Source organism: Leptonychotes weddellii, chromosome 10 (assembly GCF_054177405.1).
Source record: "Leptonychotes weddellii isolate Sample4059 chromosome 10, ASM5417740v2, whole genome shotgun sequence".
NCBI lineage: Eukaryota > Metazoa > Chordata > Mammalia > Carnivora > Phocidae > Leptonychotes > Leptonychotes weddellii.
Window position 1 is genome coordinate 63,425,718 of NC_138378.1, and position 18,105 is coordinate 63,443,822.

Here is an 18,105-nt window from a genome sequence, read left to right on the forward strand (position 1 = left end):
CCGTTTTCCTTCCTCAGAGTACCCAGAGGATCATGGGGTTAAGTTGTTCTCAGTCATTGGGTGATTCTGTCCACGGGAGGACAGTTGGCGTTTGGAGACGTTCTTGATTGTCACAACTGTGGAGTGCTACTGGCCTGTCTCCGGAGGGCCCAGGACACTGCTGAGCCTCTTACAGTGTCACCTTGCTGCGATCACCCCCACAAGGAAGAACTATCCAGCACTCAATGTTAACAGGGCTATGGCCGAGCAAACCTGGTATAGAATACTCAAAAGACTAACTCAAATCTGAGAACACCCTTGTTTACAATCGAAACAAAGCATGTCCCTTCTATTGTTCTCCTGGTTCCTCGGCTGGCTTCCTTACTTTCCTCTGTCACCTCTCCCCCGGTCTGCCCCCCATTTGTCCTTGGGGCCCTGCCACCTTCTCCACAGTTGTTCTGCTGAGAAAGTGGTGGTGCTGCCGGGGACCAAGCGTGAGCAGGAGGTGGGGATGGTGAAGTAGCTGCCAACGGACATGGGTGGCATGTTTGTTCAGACTCGCGGTGGAATGTGGTGTCAGACAGGCAGAAGCTGACCGTCTGGTTCCTTCTGATAGTCGTTCCCCTCGAAACACTCTTCCTGAGCATGTCTTAGATAAAAACTGGCCTAGGTGTTTCTTTGTTGGGTGGGCTTGGTCATGTGGCTCTGTCTTCTGAGGTCCTGTGAAGCTGTGTGGATGCTTCAGAGTTCCTGTGGCCACAGGATTTGGGAACCTGAGGAATGAACGTTGAAGTAGCCAAGGATTTGGTCAAGAGTAACTTTCATTATGAATTCCGTTGGAATTCTCAGGCAGAGAGCCCTTGTAGACATGAGCAGCAGGCTGTGGGCCTTTGGTGGGGCAGGCCAGTTGCAGGCTAATGTAAGACTAGCCTCTGCCCAGCCTGTGGGAGGCCTGGCCACTCCTGCCATAGCTCCTGGGGCCCACTCTGCCAAGCCCTCTGCATGCAGGATCCCATTTAATCCTTAACTGCTGGGGGTCCCCAGGCACAGCATCCCCCAGGGCATGAGATCTGTGTGGTCCCTGGGTCTCCTGCCCAGAAGGGCCCTGCACTTGGTGAGTGCTTTGCTGTGGCCACCTTGAAATTCTTAATCATTTTTTAACCAAGGGTCCCACATTTCCATTTTGTATTGAGCTCTGCAAATCGTAAGGCCAGGCTTGCACCTGGTCATCTGTGCTCATGAATCCCTGGAGAGACTCCCTCCCTCTTGTTTTCTACAGATTCCCAAACTCTGCCTTCAGCACCACCCTAAGGACATCAGAACTGCTGGGAGGGCCAGGAGTCCGTGGCCTGTTCCAGACCCACTCAGTGGCCTTAGTCACCCCCTCCTGAGGAGGGGTCACGGGGCCTCCAAGGTCCCTGCTGGCATTTCCACATCCTCTCCTTACATTCCCTCTTCTGTCTGAGTGAACTCTGTCTTGTGAGTGCTTTTTTTTTTTTTATTACCTTTTACCTCTTTACCAAGGGTGCTCCTTAATATGGCATCTTTAATAAGGTTAGGTTTATAGGAAAAAGCCATCACCGTATCTTGTTTAATTTTTGGTACCTTTGGGAAAGGGCATTACCTTTGTGGGGAGAAGGTTCCAGACTTGGACCGCCCGAATCCTCATTTCTGTTGTCGCTTGCTCACTCTGGAACTTCGGGCAATTAAATGTACACTGTCGGCACTGCAATTTCCTCATTTATTTGATTGATATTTACTGGTCCCATTTAGGGCCTGGTGCTGTCCATAGGGCCTCCTCCTGAGCCATTGTGAGCATTCCTGTAAGCTCATGTGAGCGTACATGTAAGGTTCTGGGCCCAGGGCTGGGTAATGTCGGTGGGGATCATTCCTGCCCATTTACACAGCTGGCTTGTTTGACTTGGACTTCTCAGTGATGCACTTTCTTTTTGCTTTCTACTCATCAGAACTTGGGCTCTCTAATCTGCTAGGGCAGTTTTCCAACCTGTGGCTAAAGAACCATTGCATTAGAATCAGCTGGTGGTGCAGCCTGGAAATCTGAATTTTCAACAATGTGACTGATAAGTCTGATAAGACACAGTAGCTTGGGAACAGCTTGGTGGTGGTTCTCAAAAAGTGGTTCTCAGCCCTGGGAGCTAAAAATACCTATGTCTAGCCCCACTCAGACTGAGAGGAGTTTCTGGTTGGGGTTCAGGTCCCCATATTTTTAAAAACACTTTTCAGGCAGATTATGATGCACCAGAGGATTGGAGTATCTGCTCTTGGCCCTTTGCTGTATATCAGGCAAAGCACTGAATTTAAGAACACTAATATGTACTACACACACACACACACACATCATCTTCCCTTCTCGGGCCAAATAGTTGGGGGGAAAGACCATTTTATTCCACATATAGTTTGTTCTGTCTTTGCGTGTTGAACCATAGCCTTTCCTTCTAAGGCTCTGTGGTGCCAGCACATCAAAACAACAAACAACAACACGTAAGTTGTAACACAAGGAGGTAACTAAGAGACTCCAGGGAAGGTGTATGCAGCGACTTCTTCATCGCTCCTGGTGTTAACCCTGCTTGGGGCTGGAACCTGACTGCATATACAACAAGGGTGCTGTCCGCTGAGACCAATAAAAACTTGCTGGTTAAGATAATAACAACTCATATTTATTAATTTCCTAAGTGCCAGAACGTGGGTCAAGTGTTTAAATATGTAATTGTATTGATTCCTTATAACAGCGAGTGCCAGTATTCTCTCCACTTCACAGACAGGGAAACTGAAGATTTAAAAGACTGAATAGCTTACCATATCACAGCTGGGAGGCGCTGGGGCTGGCATATAAGTCCAGTCCATGTACTTAACCATTCAGTGAGCCAATGAAAAATAAGCAGTGTCCCTTACGTCTGTGTTGATATTCAATACTCATGGATGAGATCTACTGATACCCTGGTTTCAGGACATACACCAAAAGGATTAGAAAGATGCTGTTTACCACTCTCTGGTCTGAATACAAAACGCAGCAAGGGGCTGGTGAGATTTTGGTCTTTGCCTTAGCTGATTTTTAAGTGGGTGGTTGCTCTTTACTGCCATCTGCTGGCTATCTGGACCAAGCACAGGCCAGAGCCGCACATTTCTCATAGAGTGTCTGAGAAGGCCACCTCTCCAATTCAGGAAAATGCCTTCAGCTCATATTGTCTCTGAAACATGCACTTACCCAGAAGAAAAGAGCACTTCCCTGGTTTTAAATAATTAGGATGATTTTTCCTGGCATTCTCTTTATTTTTGGTGGATTTCTAACCATATTCCAAATAATACCTTATGTTTTTTGGACTCCCACAGCAGAAGACAAAAAGCAAAGACAGCTTAATAATTTCCCAATGCAGTGGCCACCTTGGCCAGTCTGGCTAGGAAACCACTATTACACTACTGTTCTCTGCATCTGTGTCAGAGAAGTTAAAACCAAGTCTCAACAGACAGGAGAAGGGCGATGCTGGGAGAACCCTGCAGATCCACATGCACTAAGGTCTCTCCAGAATGTACCCAGAAGAGACCCTGCCATTCTCTTCACCAGTGTCACATGAAGAACAGCAGTTAGGTTTGAAATGATGAAAACAGGATGTTATTAGGAAACCTGAATACAGTTCTGTCCACTGAGGTGTTTTCAGGACGTGATTCCTATTTTAAAGTTACCTTGGAAGTCAGAGTGGCCCAGTGTCCTGTCTGTCTTTTTAGGTAGACCCCTGGGATTGACTTGTCTGATGTGACAAAACACAATTTATCTGTTGGAATCAATGAGTATTTGCAGAGAGCCTGAGTTGGTCTCTGAGAGAAAATGTTCACATCTCATTAAGTTTATGTTGTAAACAATGAAAATATAACAACTCCTTCCCTCCTCCTCTCTCCTTCCCCCTCTGCCCATCTTTAGTCAGAAATAATCCATATCATTTTACTCTATTGCCTCTGCCTTCTCTAAAGCCTCCCCACTTTGGATTTCCATAGCATTTCCATACTTCAGTGGAAATCTGCTATGAAACACACATCGCGAGGGGCTGAGGGAAAACAGGAGTGGGGTCCTCAAACTTGGCCTCTTGGTCTCTTGTTTTCTGGCCCTCTCCATGCCAAAACCCTTAGGCCCTATGGAGGAATGCAAGAACTCTCAGGACACAGTCTGAAAACACAGCGTGTGCTGTGTAACTTGACTGGCTCATCAGTCTTCACTGAGTTGGAAACTTTTTCTTTGTTCCTAAACCTCTTTAAAAAAGACAAAGCAAACTTTTTAAAAAATGTTAACATTTGGCAATTCCAGGTGGCGGATTGTTTGGTATAATATTCTTGTACCCTGCTGAATTTGTTCCCCAAAATGAGCAGGTAAAAAAATAGTAGGGGTGGTGGGGAGAAAAAAATGTTTGCATACTGGACCAAATACAATGCCAGATCTTGGGGAGAAATTTCAGTTTTCAAGCCATTTAGCCTCATATAGCAGGACCTGCTGTTGGAGGCTGTGGGGAAGGGCCGGCATGCTCATGCTTAGCGGGCAGCCATAGGTACCAGGCCTGCTTGGGAAGGGTGCTCTTGAAGACAATCAGTGGAATTATGAAGGGACTGTGGTTGGAGTATTTCAATGACAGTTAAACTATGTAACACATTGCTGAGATCTGTGTGTATATCTGTATGTGTATATCATTTTTATTGAGATATAATTGACATGCATTTCAGGTGTACATAGTGATTCGATATTTGTATATGTTGCAGAATGATCACCACAATAAGTCTAGTTAACACCTACTACCACATAGCTCTACCTTTTTTCTTTTAATGAGAACTTTTAAGATCTACTCTCTTAGCAACTTAAAATATACAATATAGTATTATGAACCTATAGTCTTCATGCTGTTCATTACATCCCCAGGACTTACTGATTTTATAACTATGTATCCTTTGACCACCTTCACCTCTTTTGCCTATCTCCCAACCACCTATCTGGGCAACCGCCGATCTGTTCCTTGTATCAGTGAATTCAGGGGTTTTTGTTTGTTTGCTGCTTGTTTGTTTTTTAGGTTCCCCATATAACTGAATTTGTATAATATGTATCTTCTTTTTTTAAAAAAGCATTTATTTATTGAGAGAGAGCTAGGGGGAGAGGGAGAGGAAGAGAGAAACTCCAGCAGACTCCATGCTGAGTTCGGAGCCCAACATGGGGCTCAGTCTCAGGACCCTGAGATCACGACCTGAGCTGAGACCAAGAGTCGGATGCTTAACTGACTGTACCACCCAGGTGCCCCTCTATCTGACTTATTTCACTTAGTATAATGCTCTCAAGGTCCACCCATGTTGTCCCAAATGGCAGGATTTCCTTTTCTATGGCTGAATAATATTGCATTGTGTGTGTGCGCGCCACATTTTCTTTATTCGTTCATCCATTGATAAACACGTAGCCCAAACATGGAATCAGCCTTTTGTGAATAATGCTGCAGTGAACATGGGGTTTCATTTTCCTTTTGAATTAGTGTTTTGTTTTCTTTGGGTAAATATCTGTATGTGGAATTGCTTGATCATATGTTAGTTGTATTTTTAATTTTTGAGAAACCTCTATGTTGCTTACCACAGTGGCTATACCAATTTACATTCCCAGCAGCAGTTTTCTCCATATCCTCACCAACACATGTTATTTCTTATCTTTTTTAATGATAGCCATTGTGCAGTGTCATTGTGGTTTTGTTTTGCATTTCCCTGATCATTAATGATGTTGAGCACCTTTTCATGTACCTGTTGGCTATCTGTATGTCTTCTTTGGAGAAATGTCTACTCAGATTCTCTGCCCATTTTTATTTATTTATTTATTTATTTAATTTTTAAATAATTTTAAAAAATTTTTTATTTGAGAGAGAGAGCGTGAGCGGGGGTAGGGGCAGAGGGAGAGGGAGAAACAGGCTCTCTGCTGAGCAGGGAGCCCGATGACGTGGGGCTTGATCCAAGGACCCCGGGATCATGACCTGAACTGAAGGCAGACACTTAACCGAATGAGCCACCCAGGCGCTCCTCTCTGCCCATTCTTTTAAAAATTTTTTTATTGTTATGTTAATCACCATACATTGCATCATTAGTTTTTGATGTAGTGTTCCATGATTCATTGTTTGTGCATAACACCCAGTGCTCCATTCAGTACATGCACTCTTTAATACCCATCACTAGGCTAACCCATCCTCCCAGCCCCCTCCCCTCTAGAACCCTCAGTTTGTTTTTCAGAGTCCATCGTCTCTCATGGTTCGTCTCCCCCCTGATTCCCCCCCCCTTCATTTTTCCCTTGCTGCTATCTTCTTTTTATTAACATATAATGTATTATTTGTTTCAGAGGTACAGGTCTGTGATTCAACAGTCTTACACACAAGTCACAAGCGCTCACCATAGCACATACCCTCCCCAATGTCTATCACCCAGCCACTCTATCCCTCCCACCCCCCACCACTCCAGGAACCCTCAGTTTGTTTCCTGAGATTAAGATCTCACTGATATGAGGAATTCCATTTGTTTTTTATTTCTCTTTTGATTTCTTCTTTGATCCATTGGTTGTTCAGTAATGTGTTGTTTAATCTTCACATACATGTGGATTTTCCAGTTTTGTTCTTGTCATTGATTTCTAGTTTCATACCATTGTGGTCAGAAAATATGCCTGATAAGATTTCCATCTTCTTAAATTTATTCACTTCTTTTGTGGCCTAACATATGATCTATCTTAGAGAATGTTCCATGTGTACTTGAGAGGAATGTGTACTATGTTGCTTTTGGATGGGATGTTCTTTAAATGTCTTATAAGTCCATCGGGTCTAATGTGTCATTTAAAGCCAATGTTTCCTTATTGATTTAATGTCTGGATGATCTATGCACTGATGAAAGTAGGGTATTAAAGTCCACTACTGTATTGTATTGCTGTCCATTTCTCCCTTTAGGCCTGTTAATATTTGCTTTAAAGACCTAGGTTCTCATATGATGTATGTGTAAACATTTACAAATATATCCTTTTGCTGGATTGACACCTTTGTTATATAATAACCTTCTTGTCTCTTATTACAGTCTTTATTTTCAAGCTTATTTTGTATAGGTATCCTAGATTTCTTTTGGTTTCTGTTTGCATGGAATACCTTTTTCTATCCCTTTACTTTTAGTCTTTGTGTGTCCTTACATCTGAAGTGAGTCTGTTGTAGGCAACATAGATAGGTCTTTTTTTTTTTTTTTATCCGTCAGCCACCCTATGTCTCTGGATTGGAGAATTTTGTCCATTTACATTTAAAGTAATTACTGATAGATATTACTTACTCTTGTTTTGTTAATTGTTTTCTGGCTATTTTGTAATTCCTTTGTTCTTCTCTTGCTCTCTTCCTTTGTGATTTGATGATTTTCTGTAGTGTAGTGGTATGCTTAGATTCTTTTATCTTTACTGTATCTATTATAGTTTTGCTTTGTGGTTACCATGAGGCTTTCCTAAACCAACTTACAACAGTCTTTTTTAAGTCAATAATAGTTTCAGTTTGAATGCCTTCTAAAGCTTTACGTTTTACTGCCCCCTCCCATGTTTTGTTTTTGATGTCACAACTTACCTCTTTTTCTTTTGTCCATTAACAAATTATTGTAGTTATAGTTGTTTTTACTACTTTTGTCTTTTAACTTTCATCCTACTTTTATATGTAATTAACCCACCACCTGTACAACATTAAATTATTCTGAATTTTACTCTATATTTATTGTGACCAGTGAGATTTATACTTTCATATCTTTTCCTATTATTGATTGGTACCCTTTCATCTCAACTTAAAGAAGTCCCTGAAACATTTCTTGTCAGGCTCTTCTAATGGAGATGAAGTCTTCTAGCTTTTTATTGTCTGGAAAAGTCTTCCTCTCTCCTTTAATTCTGAAGGATGACTTTGTCAAGTAGAGTATTTTTAGTTGGCACTTTTTTCCTTCAGCAAGTTAAATATATTGTGCCATTCCCTGCAGAGTTTCTGGCCTGCAAAGTTTCTGCTGGAAAATCTGCTTATAGTCTTAATAGGACTTCCCTTATATAAAACAAATTGTTTTTCTCTTGCCGCTTTTAAGGTTCTCTCCTTGTCTTTAACTTTTGACACTTTAATTATAATATGTCTTGGTCTGGGTTTCTTTGGGTCATCTTACCTAGAACTCTCTGTGCTTCCTGGATCTGGATGTCTGTTTCCTTCCCCATGTTAGGGAAATTTTTAGCCATTATTTCTGCAAATGAGTTTTCTGCCCCTTTGTCTCCCTGTTCTTCTGGGACCCTTATAATACCAATGTTATTCTACTTGGGGTTGCTTCATAAATCTCTTAAGCTGTCTTCTCTCTTTCATTCTTTTTTCTTTTTTCTGCTCTGATTGGGTGAGTTCCATTGCCCTCTGTTGGAGTTTACTGAACTTTTTCCTTCTTCGTCTAGTATCCTGTTGAACCCCTCTAGTGTATTATTTGGTTCAGTTATTGTTTTCATCTCTGATTTCTGTTTGGTACTTTCTTATATTTTTTATTTCTTTGTTGACATTTTCACTTTGTTCATGCTTTGTTCCCCTGAGCTCAGTGAGTATCTGTAGGACTGTTATTTTGAACTCTTTATCAGGTAAATGACTTATTTCCAATTAATTGCGGTCTTTTTCTGAGATTTTATCTTGTTCTTTCATTTGGAACATATTCTTTTGTTTGCTCATTTTTTTCTTGACTCTCTTTGTTGGTTTCTCTACATTAAACAGCTCCCTCTCCCGGTCTTAAAGAGATGGCCTCATGTAGATGAATCTTATTGTTCAACCCTTCCCCTAGCTCTTGGTTGTCCATCAAACCTTTATGATTGTATAAACAGCCTACTTGGTTCTTTGTCATTCCCAGTAATTGAGGGTGTACCAAGACCTGTCAGTGTCCCAAAGGGGAGGATCTTAGCACCTATATTCATTCTGATTGGAAGCCAGACCTCAGACAGTAGCTTTTAAAATACACCTCTTTCAGGGAAAGAGCAGGAGATGGGCATTTCTGTTTGTTCCCTCTGCACTGAGGCCTGGGGTAATAGCTAGTTAAGAATTAAGAATTATTTGTTGGTTTGCTTACCATGCCATTGAACCTGTGCACTCAAGCTCTGATGGCCTTCAGAACCAGGCTATCAAGAGGTGTATCCTCTCGGGGCCAGCCACAAAAGCTGGGGTGCCAGACCTGAGCATAAGCTCCTTTCTTGGAGACACTGATGACCTGGGGCAGGACAAAGGGAGAGTGCAAAATGGTACCCAAGGGTCTCCCTGGTCTCTGGAGTGGACAGCTGCCAACCCCTAGATATGTATTTATTTAGAGGTTGGCCCCTCAGGCCACAGTTATGAAGGTGAATTAATAGGCCTCTTCCATAGAGAGCCTGGGCATCTCAGGCTGCTCTGTCTCTGCTGTGCCTTAGGGGGTAGCTGATTAAGAACGGGTTCTCCATTTGTTACAGTCCTGTTGGATCCGTGAATGTAGGCACTGCTGGCCTCCCAAGCCAGGAGGTCAAGGGGTGACTCTTGGGTAGTAGCCACATGAACCTTGGTGCCCCTTGTGTGTACAGGCTTCTTTCCAGGAGATGGCAGCAAGCTGGAACAGGCAGAGGGAAAGTGCAAACGTAGCACCCTCGGGCCTCCTCAGTCTTTGGAGAGTATTTCAGTGGGCCTCAAGATGTGTATTAGATCAGATGCTTGCCCTTCAGACTGAAACTTTAAGCAAATAGTCCTCTTTCACAGAACAACTGGGCATTTCAACTTCCTTTGCACCGGGCCCTGGAGGATAGCCATAGTGAACCCACTATTTTTTAATTTGTTATACCCTTGTGGATCTCATGGATACAAGCCCTGATGGCTTTCACAGCTAGGTATTTTGGGGGCTCATCTCTCAGGTGCAGGTCTTAAACATTGGGGTGTCAGATGTGGGCTTCAAAACTTTCACTCCTCAAAAAGAAGCTCAGAGTTGTGAGTTTCCTCCCAATTGTGGGTTGCTGCCCAAGGGTGGGATCTATAGCAAGATTGTGTCTCAGCCTCCCCTACTCAAAAAATATGAGTTGTTTTTTTTTTTCTTGTTTGCCTGGTATGTAGGAATTGTTCAGCTACTTTTGGACTTCTTTCAGGGGAACTTGTTCCATATGTAGCTGTAGATTAGGTGTGTCCATGGGAGGAATGAATTCAGGATCCTCCTACATCCCCATCTTGACCTAGAATCTTGTATATATCATTTTTTTTTTTTTTGGTGTGTAAATATCTGTTTGCAAATGTCTTGCTCCTCCTTAGAATGTAAATAAACTCCCAATAGGGCGTGAGCCTTATTCACCATCCAAGCTCTAGTCTTGGGCACATAGTAGGTACTTAATAAAAAATGTTTGAATAAATGAATAAATCCCTCCTTCTTTGTTTTCATTGAGGGTAGGGATATTATTGTTTATTTCTTGGTATTTCCAAGGACACAAGAAATGTTTGTGATTCTGATGTCTTAGTTCATTTGGCCATTTTTATTGAGCATATATTATATGCCAGACACTGGGCTAGGTATTGAGGATACAACAGTGTATACAACTGAGAAAATTATTGTATACACAGACATTAGTGAGAGGAAATGGACAACAAATGTAATAAAAAGTAAATTATTTGATGTTTTTTGCTGATGTTGGAATAGAATTAATATTCCTGGAGTGCCTGGGTGGCTCAGTGAGTTAAGCATCTGGCTTGGCCCTCAGGTCATGATTTTGGGGTCCTGGGATGGAGCTCCACATAGGGCTCCCTGCTCAGTGGGGAGCTTGCTTTTCCCTCTCCCTCTGCCTCTGCCCTCCACTTGTGCTTGCTCTCGCTCTCTCTCTCTCAAATAAAACATTTTCTTAAAGAGTTAATATTCCTCTGTACTTCCTGTTTCTGAAGAACAAAGTGTTGAACCTCTTCTGTAATAAAATCATAAGTGATCAAAGCCTGTAACAAATTTACTCCTGTCCTGAAAGAAACAGGAATATGTTAACTAGCAAATGGTAACTAAACATCTGGAAAAGTGTGAGAAAGAGAGAAGGACAAGAAAGGGATAGAGCAAAAGATTGTTGCTACAAAGCAGAGTTTCCTCCACAGCTGAGCTGCCTGCCCTGTCATTCTGCAATCTTACCCTGGCTGCTTTCACCACGTATCTGTCCTTCCCAACCTTGAAAGCCCATCATGATGTTTGCTGGCAGAATTTTGAGTGACTAACCCTGAAGTAGCCATTGCCAAGGTATCTTTCCTTACTACTCAAAGCAGGAATAATAAATCGGCCTATGTACTATCTCCTTCCATTTCAAGACACGTAGAGTGAATTCAGAGCAAGGAGTGAAGACAGTTACTGCCTGTGTGCCTTAAAAAAAGACTTTTTTTTTTTTTTTGTAAATGAATGCTTCCTCTCATTGGATCCTTTTAAGACCACTGTGAGTTGATTAAGGTGAGGGTTATAGTTAACATCTCCATATACCCCCAATTAACCCTTCTTTTGTCCCAGCATCCCATTTGGCTTAGCATTTGTCCTGGATTTTTTTTTATAGACTTAATTTTTTTAGAGAAGTTTTAGGTTCAAAGCAAAATTGAATGGAAGGTATGGAGATTTCTCCTAGACCCCCTGCCACTGCATATGCACAGCCTTCTTGACTATCAACATCCCCCACCAGGGTGGTACAGTTGTTACAGCAGGTGAAGCTACATTGACCTATCATCCCTCAAAGCCTATAGGTCACATTAGAGTTCACTCTCAGTGTTCTATATTCTGTGGGTTTTGAAACATGTATAATAACATGTATCCACCATTATAGTGTCTTACAGATAGTTTCACCGCCCTGAAAATCCTCTGTGCTCTGCCTATTCATCCCTCTGTTCTAGACTTAATCATTTTGTGATAAAGTGTAATTATAATTTTGTATTTGAAAATATTTTGATAGAACTATTTATTTCAACATGGTAAAGCTGCTTTCTTGGTTACAAACTAAATATTTTTAAAGTATGTAAATTTTTAAAGTATGTAAATGGGACGCCTGGGTGGCTCAGTCAGTTAAGCGTCTGCTTTCGGCTCAGGTCATGATCCCAGGGTCCTGGGATCGAGCCCCGCATCGGGCCCCCTGCTCAGTGGGGAGCCTGCTTCTCCCTCTGCCCGCTGCTCTCCCTGTTTGTGCACTCACGCACGCTGTCTCTCTACACATAAATTTTTTTTTAAAGTATGTAAATTTAATTTGTCTTTCAAAGTAGTCTCAACTTGGGTGATATGTTACATGGTCTCCATAATTACAGTCTGCATTTAATGCTGACAAAAACTGGTTTCCAGAGAAAAAGGGACACTCCCTGGTGTGTCTGGCCAATCAGGTATGGAGCAGGACTAAAGCCTTGTGCTCTGACTTCTGGTACTTTCTATACCAGAGGCACAAAGCCCACTGGGGAGACAACTCATATCTCAAAGCTTACCACATCTCTGCCTTATTTAAAGTAGTTGTGAAAGCGGGATTCTGCCTGTATTTCTAATTCAGGCATGAGAAAATTCACTAAGTAAATAAATAATGTACCCGGTAAGGAACAAAACAGACCACAGAAGTCCAAGAAATAAAAAATCAGGCAGGCAAATGAAGACCTGCCTGGAGAGTATGTACCTTGAGGTGGAAGTTTGTATTTCAAGGAAGTACTGTGCGTTGAGAGAGGACTGTATAAAATAGTAAGTCAGAGAAGAATAGCATCTTCACTGACAAATGTTTGATGGTATTTCGAGACTGAAATTAGTTTCATTTGCATATTTCTGGGACATGGTACATCTGTTTATCCAGCAAAATGAGTCTAGGTTCTGATCAAATACATAGTAAACTTGCCTAATATGGCAATTAGCCATTCTGTACCATCGCCCACATATAATTTTAATATAGTGTCAGCATCCTAAAGATTGAAGTGACTCCTAACTTTTCCATAGCAAATCAGAAGTACATTATTTCAAAAAGGGATAGGTTTTCATAGACCAATTTCTCCTCATACTCATTTTAAGATGTAGTATTTCAAATACATCTTGATGTAAAAACACGTCAGACGGGAGTGATCACTCCTGTGTAAAATCTACATTGCAAGGGGTGGGGTAAATGACCAACGCATGGAAGGAAATGGTAAATAATACAGAATAATAATACAGTGTGTGGAGTTGACATTTCTCCTTCTGGCATTTTTAAGCTGCATTGCATTAGATGCTGTCCTGGTGAAAGGGTGTGTAGGTGTTTTTCTTTATTTGCAAATGGTGTGAATATATGCTTTTATTTTATTTCTTTCTTTATTTTCGCCAGGCCTCTCTATCCGGAGTGTGTGCTGGAAAGCAGACCGCCTTCTAGCAGGGACCCAGGACAGTGAGATATTTGAAGTGATCGTGCGCGAACGAGACAAGCCGATGCTGATCCTGCAAGGCCACTGTGAGGGGGAGCTCTGGGCTCTGGCCCTGCACCCCAAGAAGCCACTGGCTGTGACAGGCAGTGATGATCGCTCTGTCAGGTGGGGCCCCCGGCAATGGCGCTTGTCATCTCCCAGGCTGCCTTGGGATAACAGATTTATTTTGCCCAAATTTGCTTGTTATTCGGGAGAAGGATAAGCCAGAGTACAGAACCACAGTTTCCAAGTGGAATGTTGAGACATTTAGCGCAACAAAACTTGGCTTCTTAGCATTTTGTTGTTGCTATCTTTCTTTGGCTCCATCTTAAGTCATGAAAATGCTCTGAGGAGTGAAAATACACTGCTCCTAGTTAGATAGGCTCCCAGTTCTCTTTCAATTGATGATGTGAGCTAAATGCATCTATCTGTAGTTAGATTATATTTCCCACTCGTGGGCTGGGTCCTCCACAGGGGCCTGCTCAGAGCATTTCACAGTTTTGTTATAGACATTCATCTCCAATGATGAATTCATGAGTTTGTCTTCATTAGAACTTAAATTCTGATTTTCAGAGTTGTCTTTGGTGTGAGGAAAAAACTATTTCTTTGCAAATCCTCAGATGGAATTTGAACATTGTCCTCAAATCAAAGGAAAGTACTGGTTCCTAAGAAAACAGGCAATTTTATGAGGGCCTCAAGGATTCTTGTGGATCGTTTGTTATTTTTTGAGAACACAGCATTGCATAAAATGCTCATTATGAGCACACTTCGAATATCTCTGTGACGGTTGAAGGGCTGAATGTAGGATTTAGAGGTGTGTGAGGAAAGCTGTTCCACTGACTTCAGTACTTCTGTATTTGCTGCTGACCTTTAAATGTGCCCAATGACAAGCAGGCCAGAAAGAGTGCGTGCCAGTGGGAGGGAGAGGCTGCTGGATCAGGTGGTTGATTGATTACTGCTTCTGGGCTCTAATAGCTAAATTAGAACATTGTAGACTAGACCGGAGGCTCCTGCTTCTCCCCTGCTCTGGTTCTGTATGTCTGAATCTGATCAAGGCACAATGTGCTCATTAGTGGGGTATAAATCCAAAAGTAAATCCATTTTGTGATCTCCACCAAGCACTGAAGCCCCATCAATCTAAACATCAGTAAACACACACTTGTGTCTCCATGTGGCATACATGTTTATATGGTTTAAGCTTCTCTTTACTCACCTTCCCCCTCTTCTCTTCCTTTTCCTTCCTTGACTCTGAGCGTTCCCTGAACAGGCAAAATGGTGCCACCAAGTTACTTGAGCACCTGAGATACTCAATTTATACTCATCCAGGTAGAAATGATTTCAAGAAAGTCTTTGGCTTTTGTATTTTGGCAACTTTGTTGCATCTGAGAAATGCAAATATCTCCAAGGAGCCCTGACTGTCAGAATGTCTTATTCCCCTTAACCATGAATTTGGCTAAAATTATAAATGTTCTTTTACACTGAATATTGAAACTTAAGAAGAGACTAAGCCCTAATTTCTTGAGAAAGATGAGCTTTAGTGACTTTATAGGGATGGCACAATCTACTGGGGAGTGATAGTTTCTGTGTGCTAGTAAAGCAAAGCTTACATTGCTTAAAATAGTACTAGGCTAAAAGCAGCATGAGATTATGAATAATGGACGAGGTATTGCAAGACTACCATGAGCTTTTGACTGAACGGTGCAGGCTGCCTCAGGGATCAGCGAGCTCTTCACTGTGCAGCTATCCATTTTAAGGAGCCTGCCTCCATCCATCCTGATGGCAGAAGGCATTTAGAGAAACCGCACCACATGTGACTTATTCATGCCTCTGTATGGCAGACCTCTAGATTCTCAGTCCCCTTGGCAGATCCTGTTGTTCGTGTGTTTAGAAAAGACGGTCTTAGGACTAGGAACAGATAGCGGTCAGTTACCACGATGGCAACTAGCATAAACCCTCATTTGTATCTTCAAATATTTAGTTCATGTTCACTCAGTCTGAGGTGCCTGGATCAGGTGTTTCAGGAGTTGCAGCAACTGTGTGTTGAGGGCACTTGCCCCTGGAGCTCCATTTCTTCCGCAGTAGCTGTGTCCATCAGCCAGGGGCACTGTGAAGTGTCAGCTCCAAGCAAGGGTGGTGGACCTATCTACAGTGGGGCGCCCAGGGGGCTTGTGAGGCATGACAGCAGATGACCAAGCTGACTGTGGGACCATCCTGGGCAGGGGCAGGGGTGTTTTTCCATCTTCTCCATCTCAGATAGGTTTTCTTTCTAGGGAGGCCAACAAATTTAAGTAAGGTGGGTTTCGATTTACAGGTGCTTAAATAACAGTTACTAGAAGGATACTCATATTTTCTTTGAACAAACTAACAATAATAACATCCAGTAGTACTTCTTTTTCTTTAAGTATTATTAACAACCATTGGGATAAATAAAGAACGATTTTGAATGTCCAAAGAGAATAGTAAGATTTTGTGTGAGAGAGTGTTTAAAATGTCCTTATTTTATCAATCTCAAAATCTCTGGAAATGTTACCTCATTTTATAGTTCTTGCTGGGTATTTCAAATGGTGCCAGTGACCCAGCGATAAACTGAACAGCTTCCCAGATAGCCAGACCTGCCACGAGGAAGGACTGGTGTGGAGTTGGTGCGTCCTCTGCTGTCATCACCATCAGAATGGTGAACAGGCCTTGCGGCCTGGGGCTGGCCAATGACCATGAGAAGTGGGTTTTGATTTTACTTTGTTCTTGTGTGTAGGCTGTGGAGCCTGGCTGACCATGCCTTGATCGCCCGCTGTAACATGGAGGAAGCAGTTCGCAGTGTGGCCTTCAGCCCCGATGGATCTCAGCTGGCCCTGGGCATGAAGGATGGCTCTTTCATTGTGCTCCGAGTCAGGCACGTACTGACCAATAGGGAAAATAATGTCAGAAACGCTCTCCTGTTGAAGCCCGTTCTCCTGGCCATGGTGTATGCCAGGACTTAAGGAAAAAGGCATTTACTCTTTCAAATAGGAACACTCTAGATTCACAGTCCCCTATCTGTATTTCTCAAACCAAACACTCTGAAAATCCAGTTTTTGGATAACTCATTTGATAGCACGTCTTGACCCAATGAACTGATTTGAGACTGTTTATTGCCTATTAATCTCTTAATAGGAATAATTATCATGTGATTTGCTACAAAAATATTAATGTGTTTTTTTTTTTTTAAAGATTTTATTTATTTATTTGACAGAGAGAGACACAGTGAGAGAGGGAACACAAGCAGGGGGAGTGGGAGAGGGAGAAGCAGGCTTCCTGCAGAGCAGAGAGCCCGATGCGGGGCTCAATCCCAGGACCCTGGGATCATGACCCGAGCCGAAGGCAGACGCTTAACGACTGAGCCACCCAGGCGCCCCCAAAAATATTAATGTGTTGAATATGGGGTGCCGCCCTAACTCCTACTGGGGATGTTACATAATATATTGCATGTGAACCTTTCTAAAACCCAGTGAATAATGAACTCCCAAGCTCATCTGGTCCCAAGAGGTTTATGGGCTTATAGGAAGCCAAGAAAAGAGAAAGAAATGAGAAAGGCTCCAGCATGGCCAGATTTTTAGAGGTGGGCTTGAGTAAAAGATTTCTTCCACGTATAATGAAAACTTAAATAGAATATTTCATATTTATTAACATCCTATCTTTACTGGACAAAAATTATGACTCATGCATGTAATTTCTCTAAACATACTGGTTGGTTTTTGGCTTACACAATTTGTGATTACAGAAGGAAAATGCAGCTGTAAATTAGATACTGCATGTTTTGCACATGGAAGATTCTATATAGCTTTGAAAAATGACCTTGGCACAGTTTATTACACTAAATTCTCATTTAGCAGCCACACATAACTTATTATGAGTTGGTAGGCAACATTTTCTTTCTCTGCTGAGTCATGGTTTGAAAAGATGGCCAATTACCAGATCTTCTTTTGTTTTTGATGGATTTTTATTGATGGATTTCCCAAGCCAAAAAAAAAAAAAAAAGAAAACCCCAAGACCCTATTTGATATTATAGCAAAGTATATTATATAGTATATACATAGCGTATAGTGTATGTATAGTAAACAATAATGCCATTAATAAGTGATAGCAGGTGAGGGGAATTATGTGGAAGCTAATATTTGCCATTATTTGTGCACTGATTTTGTTGGGAGTGGAAGAAGTTGTTGGCACAGGGGACCTGCTAGTCAGAATTCTGTCTCATGGTGGCAAGTTTCAAATGAAGGCAGCAGTTCTTACCAGAATCTGATCAAAAGGGATGCAAAATCTGGGTGAACTGATATATGAATTGTTGAGTTTCACAGTGAAAATTAAATAATTACATAAGATTTAATATTAAAAAAGTAACCTTGACGTAGTTTACCTTTCTCTGGGACACATTTTTAAAACAATGTTACAAACTGCAATTTTTCAAGGCAAAAAGTTTTAGGGGAAAATAATATGTAATTAACCATGAAAGCAAATAGGCACTTCATTAAATTTTTTCATTGTTTTTATTTTGGAAACCTTAAATATTTCAAATGTTGGTTAATTTTGCCTAAAATGGCCAGAATCTAAATAGTATTTTATATCTTTCTTCAAAAGTTAATCCTTTAGTTCCTATAGGTGTTCTCTCCCTTTTAAAACCATTTTTTCTCTGACATACAAATTTTGAGACATGGCTTGGGGTTCCTATTTCTAGATTTGCTGCTTATCA

At 41.8% G+C, this 18,105-nt stretch overlaps 1 protein-coding gene across 2 annotated transcripts in view; it reads left to right on the forward strand.

Moving 5' to 3' along the window:
- EML6 (EMAP like 6) overlaps window positions 1-18,105 on the forward strand; it is a 261,695-nt gene that overhangs the window by 138,254 nt on the left and 105,336 nt on the right. For both annotated transcript variants that reach the window (XR_014148895.1, XM_081832019.1), the window contains exons 7-8: window positions 13,304-13,505; window positions 16,132-16,269. Coding sequence is in view for 1 of the 2 variants with exons in the window: in XM_081832019.1 (XP_081688145.1) it covers window positions 13,304-13,505; window positions 16,132-16,269 (340 nt within the window). In the remaining variant the exon portion in view is untranslated. The remainder of the gene's footprint in view (window positions 1-13,303; window positions 13,506-16,131; window positions 16,270-18,105) is intronic.